Source organism: Pygocentrus nattereri, chromosome 20, assembly GCF_015220715.1.
Source record: "Pygocentrus nattereri isolate fPygNat1 chromosome 20, fPygNat1.pri, whole genome shotgun sequence".
Taxonomy (NCBI): Eukaryota; Metazoa; Chordata; class Actinopteri; order Characiformes; family Serrasalmidae; genus Pygocentrus; species Pygocentrus nattereri.
The window spans coordinates 33,510,030-33,522,737 of record NC_051230.1 but is presented as its reverse complement, the minus strand read 5'-3'; the positions used below and the strand labels follow the sequence as shown (position 1 = coordinate 33,522,737).

The 12,708-nt window shown below is 44.0% G+C and overlaps 2 protein-coding genes across 4 annotated transcripts in view; one reads left to right on the top strand and one right to left on the bottom strand.

Annotated features, from left to right (window-relative positions):
• Positions 1-12,708, top strand: part of rusc2 (RUN and SH3 domain containing 2) — a 64,810-nt gene that overhangs the window by 35,462 nt on the left and 16,640 nt on the right. For 2 of the 3 annotated variants that reach the window (XM_017684710.2, XM_017684708.2), the window contains exons 3-4: positions 5,434-7,168; positions 11,116-11,662. In XM_017684710.2, the coding sequence (XP_017540199.2) occupies positions 5,594-7,168; positions 11,116-11,662 (2,122 nt within the window). In that variant the 5' untranslated portion in view covers positions 5,434-5,593. The remainder of the gene's footprint in view (positions 1-5,433; positions 7,169-11,115; positions 11,663-12,708) is intronic. The other variant, XM_017684709.2, reaches the window with a different exon arrangement.
• On the bottom strand, positions 1,203-3,872 carry LOC108412616 (lysozyme g-like). The gene is made up of 5 exons (XM_017684711.2): positions 3,677-3,872; positions 3,508-3,591; positions 2,365-2,564; positions 2,010-2,136; positions 1,203-1,439 (listed from the first exon to the last, which is right to left on the bottom strand). Exons 1-5 carry the CDS (start codon positions 3,678-3,680, stop codon positions 1,309-1,311), a joined length of 546 nt encoding a protein of 181 aa, XP_017540200.1. The 5' UTR covers positions 3,681-3,872; the 3' UTR covers positions 1,203-1,308.

Genomic DNA, 12,708 nt, shown 5'->3' with positions numbered 1-12,708 from the left:
TTGCTAGGGGTTGCTGTGGTATTCCAGACGGTCGCTCTTGTGTTACTTGGTGGTTGCTGCTGTGTTCCATGTGATTAATGGGATGTTGCTCAGTGGATGCTACAGTATCCCAGGTGGTTACTTTGGTGTCCCACATGGATGCTGGGATTTTGTATTGTTGTGAGGTGAGTGGGGTGCATGAAATTCTGAATTACAATAATAATAACAGCCTGTAAGAAAACAATAAATCAAATTTTCTCAAGTTGGTTTATTCAGTTGAAATTGTGTTGCATCCCATTTCAAAGTAAACATGGAAGATGAGCAGGACGAAGCAGGAAAGGACGAGCGCTCTGATTAATAACCGTGGTGTTTGTACCACTGAGTGAAAGTGAAACTATCGATTTAAAGTTCTGCTTTCTCTTATCTGCTGTTTATAAAGGGATGCAACTGACTTTTATGCCAATGGATGACAGTTCAGCTGAGGAAAACGATTTTACCTGGAATAAAAATGGTTACAGTTCATAACTCTTTTGAATCTTTACAGTCAGATCTAGAGGTGAGCAGCATCAGCAGGGGTGCAAGGTTAATAGCAGGTTCGGAGTAGATGACAACAAGCAGAGTTAATATATAGACTTCATTCAGTAACCTTTAAAAAATGTTTAAGAAAAGTTTGAAGAAAACTTTCCTGTTGTTTCTTTATTGAAACAAGCCACTGAAATTCTGTGATGCTGAGAAAACAGTGTTTTATAGATACGTATGAGGAAATCGCTGGAGGACAAACTGAACTGTAAATAAAACCCCTGGAGTACGTTTCTTGAAGAGGATGGAAAGTGGTTGCACAACCTTTCCTAAAAGGTTTCTAGTGTGTTGCAAAACAATTACTATGGTAGTTTGCATGGCCGCTAGTGTGCTACGTGGGGGTGCTGTGGTATTCCAGGTGGTTGCCAGTGCATTGCTAAGTAGTTGCTGTGGTATTCCAGGTTGTTGCTAGTATTGTTGCTAGGGGTTGCTGTGGTATTCCAGACGGTCGCTCTTGTGTTACTTGGTGGTTGCTGCTGTGTTCCATGTGATTAATGGGATGTTGCTCAGTGGATGCTACAGTATCCCAGGTGGTTACTTTGGTGTCCCACAAGGATGCTGGGATTTTGTATTGTTGTGAGGTGAGTGAGGTGCATGAAATTCTGAATTACAATAATAATAACAGCCTGTAAGAAAACAATAAATCACATTTTCTCAAGTTGGTTTATTCAGTTGAAATTGTGTTGCATCCCATTTCAAAGTAAACATGGAAGATGAGCAGGACGATGCAGGAAAGGACGACCGCTCTGATTAATAACCGTGGTGTTTGTACCACTGAGCTCGGGCCACAACATCGTTCGCGTAGTCGCCTCCTTCTGTGTTCTGATCCATGTCCTGAGAGGTGACGGCTCCCGGGCCGCAGTTATACGCCGCGATCCCGCCTACAGAAGAGGAGACTCTGAGATTATGACACTCTATGACACTCTACTTCTGAAATGATCTTCATTATCAAGAACCCGGTTATATTAACCCTGCACTAATTGACATGTTGGTGAAACGCTGTTTTATTGTGTAGAAAAGCACTCAAAACTGCAAAGATTACAGGAAAGATTTGATTTTATGCAGTGAAGTTGACCGTTGGCTGTGAATTCCCAGTTCACGGTGACGCTAATGATGTTGTTCACTTAAGACAGCTAGGTAGGTGGTCAGGGTGAATAGAATAATGACTAAATGAAAATATTTTAGCATGTTTTCTACTCTTTTCTGGAGTGACGGCAGTGGATAAATTGAGCAACCACTGCTATCTCTATCATTTAGACTAAGATTTCTTATCCCATATGAATTGATCATAAACATTACAGATGTGCTGTGCTAAACTGGCCTCACCCACCTCCCCCTGTCCAAACAGTGCTTTACAGGCTCATTTTTTATGATTTTAGCCAAACCAGGAAAGTGAAAGTTACTAGAGATGGATGTGCTATGAAAATCATCATGAAGAACAGATGAGGTACCTTTATACTGGAGTGCAGGAGGCCATGACTTGTTCATGCTGTTAATGAAGTCTATAAGGATACCAGCAGCCTGAGTGATGTGCTCTTCACTGTCCTTTCCACCTTTTGGGCTGTTACATCTAGCGACCTGAGATAGCACGAGAAACCAACATGAGCTTTCTAGTCACACCATGGTAACTGTAGAACCAACTGCAGCTGCCTCATAGTCACACCATGGTAAGAGTTTGAGTAATTATGATGATTTACAGTGTGAATTAGGTTATGAACATAAGCTAGAAATGCGTGAACTTCTTACTGACCAAAGAAATGAGTGTATTAATAGATGAGTAAGTCAGTAAATAAGAAGTTAGGCAACCTGCATGATCCCAAACGCGACCCCTCCCTCGTTCCAGCCGCTTGATGGTAAGACGTTTCCTGCTCTGGTCTCTCGGGAGATGATGGCAGCGATGACGGCCGGATCAATCCCCTTATTCTTCGCGACGTTGAAGATAGAGTTTTTAAAATTCTTCATCCTGTCTGCGTCTTCTTCAGCCAGAGCGTGGGACGCTGGGACCCCTGTCAGGAAAGGACAGCAGCATCTTTAAATGAGCTGTGAGATTCATTGTTCAACAGTTCAGGAATCGGTTTGGTGGCAGGTTATTAAACACGTTGATTGTAATGGCACTAAAACTCCACAAGGCAGCAGCAGTTTTAAATGTTAGATGAGGCCAGAATATTGAATAGAGCTGTAGAAGATCCTAAAATAAAAAACTAAGCTGTAAAATGTCAACAATGAGGTTGTAATAAGCTGAATATCCACCTTTTTTGGAAAAAGAGACTTTTCCTTTGTTTCATTTCCAGCCAAAATAACCTTTAAGTTCAAGTTATTCATTGTTCAGCCTTAGAAAACAAAAACAGAAAATTATACAGAAGCCTCAAGAATAAAATGTAATGTTGGAGTTTTCAGTATTTAGTGTGTCACTTTTTATTATTCATTTTCTGTTTTTTTAAGGAATCTGCAGGGATATTTGTCCTCCAAAGTTCAGTCTTAGAAGCTGGTCAAACCCATTCCATGGTGCTGAGGTCTGGACTCTGGGGTGGTCAGTCCATCGTTCAGCTTATTTGTTTGGTGTGTCCGTCTCCTTTTCTCAGTGAGGTTCTTCTTGATCAGCTACACGTCCTTTCAGACCCACAGCGCTGAGTGGTCTTCTTACAGTGGAAGGATGGACAGAAACACCTGTGGATGTTTTCAGATCTGAAGCAGCTTGATCTTCTCCTCTCTCTTAAAGATCAAAGCTTTAAGTGCTGTTTATCTGATTGGGGCAGTTTTGGTGTCCACCAGGTCTTCCAGGTGGTTGTTAGCAGGCCCGTTTTCTCTGCAGCTCTTATTTTTTCAGTTATTTCATTGGACTTTTTTCTTTCTTCTGCATGGATTATCTTATGTCTGACCTCCTCAGAAATATCTCCTGACCAATAAAGGGCTTTTTTGTCTGGAATTCCCTGGACTCCCCTCTGTTACCTGTCTTTTGACTGTTCCAGAGTTGTGCTGAAGTCCTTGGCCCAGCTCCCGTGGTCTGAATGTCCATTATATTGACTCTCAGTGCTGTGAGGGTTTAACAGAAACAGCATTCAATGTATTTAGCACAGAATAAAAATGCAGTAAGTGACGAGAGTCAAGAGGGACTCACCCATGTTGAAGTTCCGTTGGAGATGTGAGTGTTCTTCACAGAGAAAAACCTCAGACCTGCTGTGTTTTTATATAATCAGGGCGATTATGATTGGCCCATGCAGGGCTGAACCACTGAGAATGATTAGCTCATGACTCTGCCCTTTCCCTGTCCATATCCATATCTGTTCAGAGGAGATAGCTGCTTACTGAATGTAGAGCTTTCTCGACCTCCCCGCCCTCGCCCCCTTCTCTCTCTCTCTTTCTGTTTCTCTCTCTCTGTTTCTCTCTCTCTCTCTCACTCTCTCTCTCTCCTCCTCCTGTTGCTCTGCTTGTCAGGAGACTTACTTTCAGTTTTTCAAAGTAATCTGCAGAGAAATTCCTCCACACTTCCAAAGTTTAGTCATTTTATCTGTTTCATGCTCTCTTAGTTTCCTGAGGGGTTTTCTCTTTTGTGCCACTCAGTAATGGATGTATGTATATTTAGGGTTATTTGTTTCTGGGAGTCGCTATGAGTGCAACAAAATTATGGGAAGTGCTGGCTTGCTGTACGTTGGAGCATGCTTTCTGCAGTTAGCACCTCTCAGGCTATACTGTACATGTGCGTACTCGTGTCATCAGGCATGTTAATAACATTATTTTAGTGTAATTTCTACAGTTATGAGTTGGTATTGTGCAGAAGTCACAGTCATGCAGGGAAGTAAATAACCTGCATCCTATCATTGGCAGGTTATACTGAGGCTTAGAAAGAGTGAAACTGAAAGTTATGAAACACTTTCACTTTAGTTTTACAATAAATGGCAGCCTGTATGTGTAAACGGCTGCGTGAACTGGACGAACTGCAACATAACAATACGAGGCTGAGAATGCATCAAATATAAAAAAGTTGTTTTCTGACAGGAAAGGCGAGGCTGCTGCCCATTTCCTGTTTACATGCTGTGCTCATTGTGCTCATCTTGACACGGTGGAGCTTAGTGTAGAGCTCAAGGAGAATGAGTAAAGACCAGCCCGATGGAGTCAGGCTTATATCTTAAACCAATACCATAGACAAGTTGCAATTAATTGCTATTAATGAAGTTACATGCTCATGAAAGAAGTAAAATCACATGTATTTGTATGTTTTGATGGTTGTGGTTTATTGTAGGGATATTGTAGAATTTTCTACAATATACTCCCAATATACTTTTTGGAAAAGTAAAAAAAAAGGTTTTTGATATGCAGATTAGCTCCTCTTTGTGTGTTCTTGTATCGGTTTTTCAAGATATTATACAATTCTTTTATTTTTTTTGCTTAAAACAAAAAAGTGGGCAAAGTTTTGGACAGCCAGGTTCCAGAACTTAATTAACTTGTCCTTAACTAATTAGGAAGGCCATTTATAATTCTCAGCTGATTCCAGAACATAATAAATTGGGCTCATATAAGCAGTTGACTGAGGATATAAGGTAATAATCATTGATGCCTACAAAGCAGCAAAAGGTTATTAAAACAATATCACTGTTCAAAATGTCATCAAGAAATGACAGTTAAGGGGAACTGTGGAAGTCAAGGCAAGCTCTGGAGAACTAAGAAAAATCTCAGATTGAACTGCTCAATAGTCTGAAGAAGCAAACAGAAAGCTTAGTGAAGCTGGCTACATAGGAGCATCAAGCTCAAGCTCATTTAATTTAAATAAAATCATTTCACACAATGAATTTAATTGAATAAAACATTCAGAAAGAGAATTATCGTCTGTCTTCTAACATCTCTTGTGTCTTTCCTTCTCTCTTTTTCCACTTCTAGATGTTTTCTTTCCATCGAGATGATGTCTTCAGCTTCTTCTGTCGCATTCCATACTCCCTGCGACCTCATGTTGGGAATAGACGTCTAAACTAAACATCTTATACCTTCTGCAGCCAACACAGCAGTCCAGCAGACCCTGCCCCATTGCCAACTTCTGGAGATGATGGACAGCCCTCCAAAGCTGACAGGAGAGACCCTGATTGTACACCATATACCTCTGGTCCACTGCCAGGTGTCAGGATCGCAGCGGTGCTGTGGGAGTCCGCTGAGGAGAGGCAGCAACCCATTCAGCTGCCCAGAGAACCTTGGCCTGAGCCGCACCACCTCGCTGCCCGAGAGAGATGTCCTCCAGCGGGAGGCACTGGTCTACAGCAGCCTAATCCAGACCTCCAGCTCCAGGGATGCCTTTGAGGATGAAGAGCTAAGGGGAGATGATAAAAAACGGGGAGGAGATGGAGGTGGAGGGAGAGGCGGAAGCATGGCTAGTGACACGTCCTCTTTCACGTCCAGCAATTCCGAAGATCCACCTTCTCAGGTCCTGCCAACAAAGTCAATCCGCCGCAATCCCTTCCTTCTGGATGCAGAGGATGAAGATTACGAAGAGGATGAGGATGATGATGGCCATAACCTGAATGGATACTTAGAGGATTCTTCGTTCCACTTGCATGGGAACTCAAATGGGACCTTGGAAAATGGCACAGACTTGACCCCTTTCCATCTACATGAGCTTGGCTATGCTTCCGGGCCGTTCCACTTGCATGAATCTTTAGAGAAACCCTGGTGTTCTAACAGCCAAAGGGGGGCACCAGGAAGTAGAGCAGCTTTCGATTTTTCCACTCGTCTTGAGGGCCTGGACTTGCTGGGACTGGACGGCCAGCGTCGTCACGGCAGCAGTGGTTCCACGCTTTCAATGGACTGTGGAGAGCAGGAGTGGGGTGAGGATGACGATGACGATGATCAGTCGATGCAAGGAGGTCGAGGAAGCTCAGATTGTTCCAGTTCAATAGCGCAGCGCTGCTCCTGCTGTGGCCTGTCCCAGCCATATCCCGAACCATTTTCCGAGCCGTTTTCTGACTGCCCGCTGGGCTATGCCAGTGATTCTTCCTGCAACAGCTCGGATGGTGTTCTGGTCAACTTCAGCACCATCTACAATAAGCTGAACAATGGTGTCCCCGCCAAGCAGGCAGTCAATCTCAACAACTCGGGAGAACAGTCCTGCACCTCATCTGTGTCTGAGCCTGGTCCTGGAATGGGCGGAACCGAGTTTAGCAGTGGGGGTGGGGCTTTTTACCTAGACTTGCACAGGTCTCCAACAGAACCTCCCCAACCCTCACTGGCCACCCAGGACACTGCAGCCCCTACCTGTTCCTCTTCTTGCCAATACCCTGCCCAGCCACAAGGTGGCAACATGGAGCTTGATGCTAACTGCAACTCCTACCACAACCACCTGGGGCGCGAAGGGCTGCTGTCCTCTGAAACCTCTGCCAACGATCTCGCTTCCTGTCTGCAGAGCCAAGCGCGGCTCGTCGTAGCCACTCAAAACTACTACAAGCTGGTGACCTGTGACATCTCATCGCAGTCATCCCCGAGTCCTGCAGGGTCCTCGGTCACTAGCTGCTCCGATGAACACAGCAAAGGAAGTCCTACTCAGCCCACTGAGTACTTCCTCTTCAGACGCACAAAAGAGGAAGAAGAAGAGGAGGAGGAGCAAACAGAAGACGCAGATCTCACACAGGTAAAGACCTGATCAGGGGTCACAAGCGTCAGATTTCTCTGAGTAACAAACATTTGCTTCTCATGCCCTAATAAACGTGATAGTGAAAGAGGTTGAGGACACAAAGCACAATTTAGGACACAGCCAAAATTCGAAACTCTAAAATAAAGAGTTATTTTATTTATGCTTTTCTGAACAAAAGTAATAATGCTGACCATTAATGCTGACCATAATAATCATCGTGTCAAGAAAGAGAACCAGTGGGGAAGTATAGCACCAAATGATTGCTAAATGATATAAAATATTAATTATTTTTATGTATTTTCATAATTTTGTAGAACTTGCAGTGTCTTCTTTAGGATTTTTTAACAGTAGTGGCAGGCCCGACATTCTCCAAAGACTGGGTCAAGACCAGACCCACACCGTCGCCGCCACCCCCTGTCCCCACTGCTTTTCTTTACTGTCCAGCCACTGAAGATCAGACTCAGGCCGTCAGTCTTATCGGTTTCTTTCAGGACATTTTCCTCACTGTAAAGTTGTAAACAAAGAAGATGCACCATCCTCAACAGCAGCCCTCGTTGGTTAGCTGGCATTATCACAGTACAACAAGCAAGTAATTTCTTCTGTTGGGTTGAATCAGATACATATAAATAAAAGAAAGCAAAAAAAGGGTCTGTTCTCAGTTGGGAACTGCCATTGGCTAAGAAGCTAGTCTTGCAGATCCAGATGTGATCTCATAACAGGAGTACACATTTGGGGCCACCTTTTCATGCTGGATTATGGTGAAATTCTTTCTAAACCCCCCTGTTAATTTTCAGCTGAAATATGACCATGACAAGCTTGATCTGAGTAGTGTTCCTGCATTTGCAGCTCACTGCGGTGTTTTATTTCTTTCAACCTGATCTTGGCCCTGATCTACAGATGGAAACCAGCTAGTCACTGAAATTCCTCCTCAGGCGTTCCCTCCAAGCTTTCAGGAAGCACACTGAAGTGCTCTTCCTCAGAAATTAGCTACAAAAACAATAGTGCATTTGTAGTTGGTGTTTACTTTAAAAGCTTGGCACAATACCTTCAATAGCCTGCTTCCATTTTCGTCCCAGAACAGAGCGTGCTCACTCTAGGAGCACTACCGGTACTTTAATTTTCTTTCAATAAAATAATGTTTACAGCGTGAACAGAGTCATTTAGAGCGGTTTGGTGTGAAACGCTTCATTCTAGAGAAACTTAGAGAGTCAGAACTGTTCACAGCGGTGGTGATAGGAACCAGACGTCCACCTCTTAAAGCTCCCTCACAGAACGTTCCTACATGAAATGGTTATGAATTCACTACCTGATGACTCTGATTTATGACATGTTTGAGAAGATTTTGGCCTTAAAATCCCTTTGTGGTGGAGGGATACATAATATGCAGGAGGTTGTGAAGCAAAATCGTCCCCAAAGAAAACGTATTATTTCAGATTCTCCACTATTTCCCATCATCAACAACATTCCATATAAACTTAGAAGGCTCCTGTAGGTTCACTGGTGGTTCTGGATGGTACATGAAGTGTCCATATATAAATATATTTGTGTTGTAATGTGCTGTAGTCATGGCGACCCCTGGTTCCCGTCACCACCACTGTAAAGACACCTGAACCATTTCACACCAAGCCCCTCTGAATGACTCTGTTTACGTATTAAACGTGCAGAGAATCTGTGGAGTGTGTGTTGGTAACATTAGAACATACCGTCTAGTTCTGTGTGAATCTAGAGCTGAAGTCTGCTCTCGCTCAGTAAGAGACCACCCTGGTCAGTGAGGACACTGGTAGCTCTGAAAATCAGATAAGATTAGTTATGATATTTTAGGATGCTGTATGTTTTCACTGGCCTTGTATTGACCTTGGCTGAGTGTAGGAGGTCTGAATGTGGTGAGGGCTGTTAGAGAGCCATCTGCTGCGGCTGGTCCCAAAGGTCTCAGTCTGTCTGCATCGCTGTTCCATGCTGCTTAGGTTCCATTATGAGGGTTTCCCACACATTTAAGACTGCTGTCATAATAAAGAGGGTTTGTTAAAGGGCAGGAGCGACAGCTGTCCTGATTCTGCCTTTGTCTCTGCTGCCATTTGCAGTGCAGTCATCTTGATTTATTGTGTCCGGTAGCATTATTTTCTATGCGGTGGACACACTCTGCTTCTGAGTCGAGAGATAAGATAGGAAACCCTTTCAGGCGGCACATAAAGCACTGTTGATTAGCGTATGATTCTGGAGAACGATTGTTGTTATTTGAACTCAACAGCAAAACAAACACACCCCTCCCTTCAGTGCTCCTTCTGAAGCCCTGCCCCCAAATTCATGCACGAGCATTGTCGAAAACTCTTTGTAAAACTCTTCGCAAACAATTTATAGACAAATGCCATGATATAATGTTAGAGCGAACAACGACACAGCAAGTGATGTATCTAACGTTAGCTGGGATGTGGGTCACTACTGTTTCTGCTATGAAGCTAACCGATTACTATAACAAACATTAGCAAAGTTATATGGATGCAGATCTCCAGTGGGGTTCTAACACCTCAGCGGTAGTGAAGAAGGCCCAGCAGCGTCTCTATTTCCTAAGAACCCTTAAGAAGCTGAATCTGGAAAAGAAACTGTGGACTGTCTTCTACCGCTGCTCCGTTGAGAGCGTTTTGACGTACTGTATCTCTGTGTGGTTCTCCAGTTGTACCATATTACACAAAAAGGCCATACAAAGGGTCATCAACACGGCACAGAAGGTTATTGGACACTCCCTCCCCTCCCTGGAAGACTTCTACAGAACTTGCTGTCTCAGGAGGGCTTATACAATCATCAAGGACAGTACACACCCAGGACTGAGGATGCTTGAACTGCTGCCCTCAGGCAGACGTTACCGACACCTCAAAACAAGGACAAACCGTCTGAGGGGCAGTTTTTATAACAGGGCCGTATCCCCGTTAAACAAAAACTATACAGTTCACCGGTGGGCAGATGTTCTGTCTGCCTACAGGGACAAGTGCAATGACCTCTGCTGCTAAAAACAGAGTATAATGTGCAATAATTGATGCTGCAAATGTCAATTTCTTCACTTGGGTATATAGGAAATCACTTGTGTATATAGGAAAGCTTAGTGTGTAAATAGGAGAGCTTAGTTCATTTATGCTTACGCCTGTATAGTTAACCGTAGCTCTAATCTGTTATTTAATTTGTTTATATTTTAAAACTTTTCTATTTTATATTTTAACTTTCTATTTCTATTGCACCAAGAGGGGAGGGGGGGGGCTGTAAACCAATTTCGTTGCGCAAATGTACAAGTACAATGTGTAATGACAATAAAGGTTCATTTCAAATTTCAAATTTTCATTTCAATTTCAAACAGGACATAACAATACTCAAGTCAAGTCAAGAGGCTTTTACTGTCATTCCATCTCTGTACCAGTACACAGGGGAGTGAAATTACGTTCCTCCAGGAACAACGCGGTGCAACGAGGAGCAAAAAGTACAAAGCGCGAACGTGCAGACATCGTGTGCAAACCAAAAATTAAACTGGACACAATAAATACGACAAATTAAACAGACAGGACAGTGCAGCACCGACACAGCACTCAGTCTGGACATGAGGTCGTGGAATAAGGTGCAGAGATATTAACCTGCTGTGATCTGAGAGTCACACAGTCAGATTACAGACCAACACAGCAGTTACTGAGGTAGAAAAACCAGAGTGAACAGTGAAAACACAGTGTAGCAGCAATGTGCCAGAAAGTGCAGGTAGAGCATCAAAAGAGTGTGTGTGTGTGTGGGAGGGTGTGTGTGTGTGTGTGAGGAGGGGTTGGGTTAGCTCAGTCCTTGTGAGTTTAAGAACCTGATTGCTTGAGGAATAAAGCTGTTGCAGAGTCTGGCAGTGGTGGCACGGAAGTTGGAGAGTGACGTGCTTGAGGTCACATCATAAAACCTTTCTCTTCTTTTTCATGAATTAGCAGAGTAACGAGGAGACGGAGGCTGCTGTGGCTGAGACTGGCCCCACCCAGCCCAATGTGATTGAGGGACAGGTGTATGTCAACATCTCCCCGCCTATGGGCGGAGCTTCGGCCGGGGCTCGCCTGCGCTCCCGCAGCTACGACCGCAACCTGAACAAGTCTCCACCTCCTCGGCTGGGCTCGCTGGAGCGGATGCTGAGCTGCCCGGTCCGGCTGAGCGAGGGCACTGCCCCCAGCCCGCCACCTCCGCCCCGTGTCACCTCCTTCGCCGAAATCGCGAGGAACAAGAGGCGAGGGGGCGGGGGCTCACCCTCGCAAAAGACCGCTGCCGCTGAGGCCTCATCCTCTAGCCACTCGCACTCGTCCTCTGGAGAGTTCTCGCCCATCTTCGAGGACCTGCCCGAGGCGCAGAGACACAGCCTGCCCCCCCTCACGCGATGCTACAGCCAGGGCAGCTGCGACACCACCTCCCCCCACAGACTCTGGAGTGGACCGCTCACAGACTCTCCAGGGGGAGCGGGCAGAGAGGCGCGAACCAAAGCAGAAGGTGAGAGCAGGAGTATATCACATCTGTCACATCTCTGCAAAAAGTCCTTGATAGGAAAACTGGAAAACTTTAACTTTCAGTTTAAGTGAGCGGAATAGGATCTTATTAGAAGCCATTTTGGACCATTTCTGTTGGTCTATAAATTAGAGGTGGGCCAAATAAAAATATAACGATACTGAGACATTTTCATGATACACAGTGTTTATAACAGTGTTTTAACAGACATTTAATGTGTTGGATAAATGTTTTACAAACTACTTTGCACTAAATCCAATTTACAGGCCGAATAATACTCACTTTGTAACAAAGCATATAGTTAGTCAGACTTCGTTAAGCACCGTCGAAATCCCGAATATACTCAGAAAAGCCTATTGTGATGTGATTTATCACCATAACCAGAATCGTTGGGGCTGAGCAATATGAGAACATACTTAGTTCTGTTGGGTGGGTTTAGTGGAGCGCAGTACTGTTCAGTATAAATCACTGCACTCATCGTGTTTGATGTTCCTGGTTTTTCCAATTTATCAGAAAAAATAAGCGTATCGCTGCTGTCGCTCACATCTCCATAGACAGACAGATAGATAGATAGATAGATAGATAGATAGATAGATAGATAGATAGATAGATAGACAGATAGATAGACAGATAGACAGATAGATAGATGTGAAGTATTATAAATCATCTTTTAGTGTGAAACTTCTTTACAGTATGATTACGATTACGCTACATCACTGAACACAGCGGCTGCCTTTACTCTGTGTGAAAACGTCATGAATAAAATTAAAGGAACCAACAATTTTCTCCACAGATTGTCTCAAACGCCTTCCGCTTCCTTTGACCTCCATTCAAAGCTCAGACAGTTATTTTCCTGTGAAGTCTCCGTTTTGGAGACGAGAGTTTTGGTCCCGACAGTGATGGTTATTGACGCTTTGTCCTTAAATGTAAACAGTGTAAATAGATAGATCTGTCTGTCAGTCTGTTCTGATGAGGACTGTGTACTTTTCCTCTGGGATTTTCCTCTGGAACACAGGCCACCAGACCCTGAA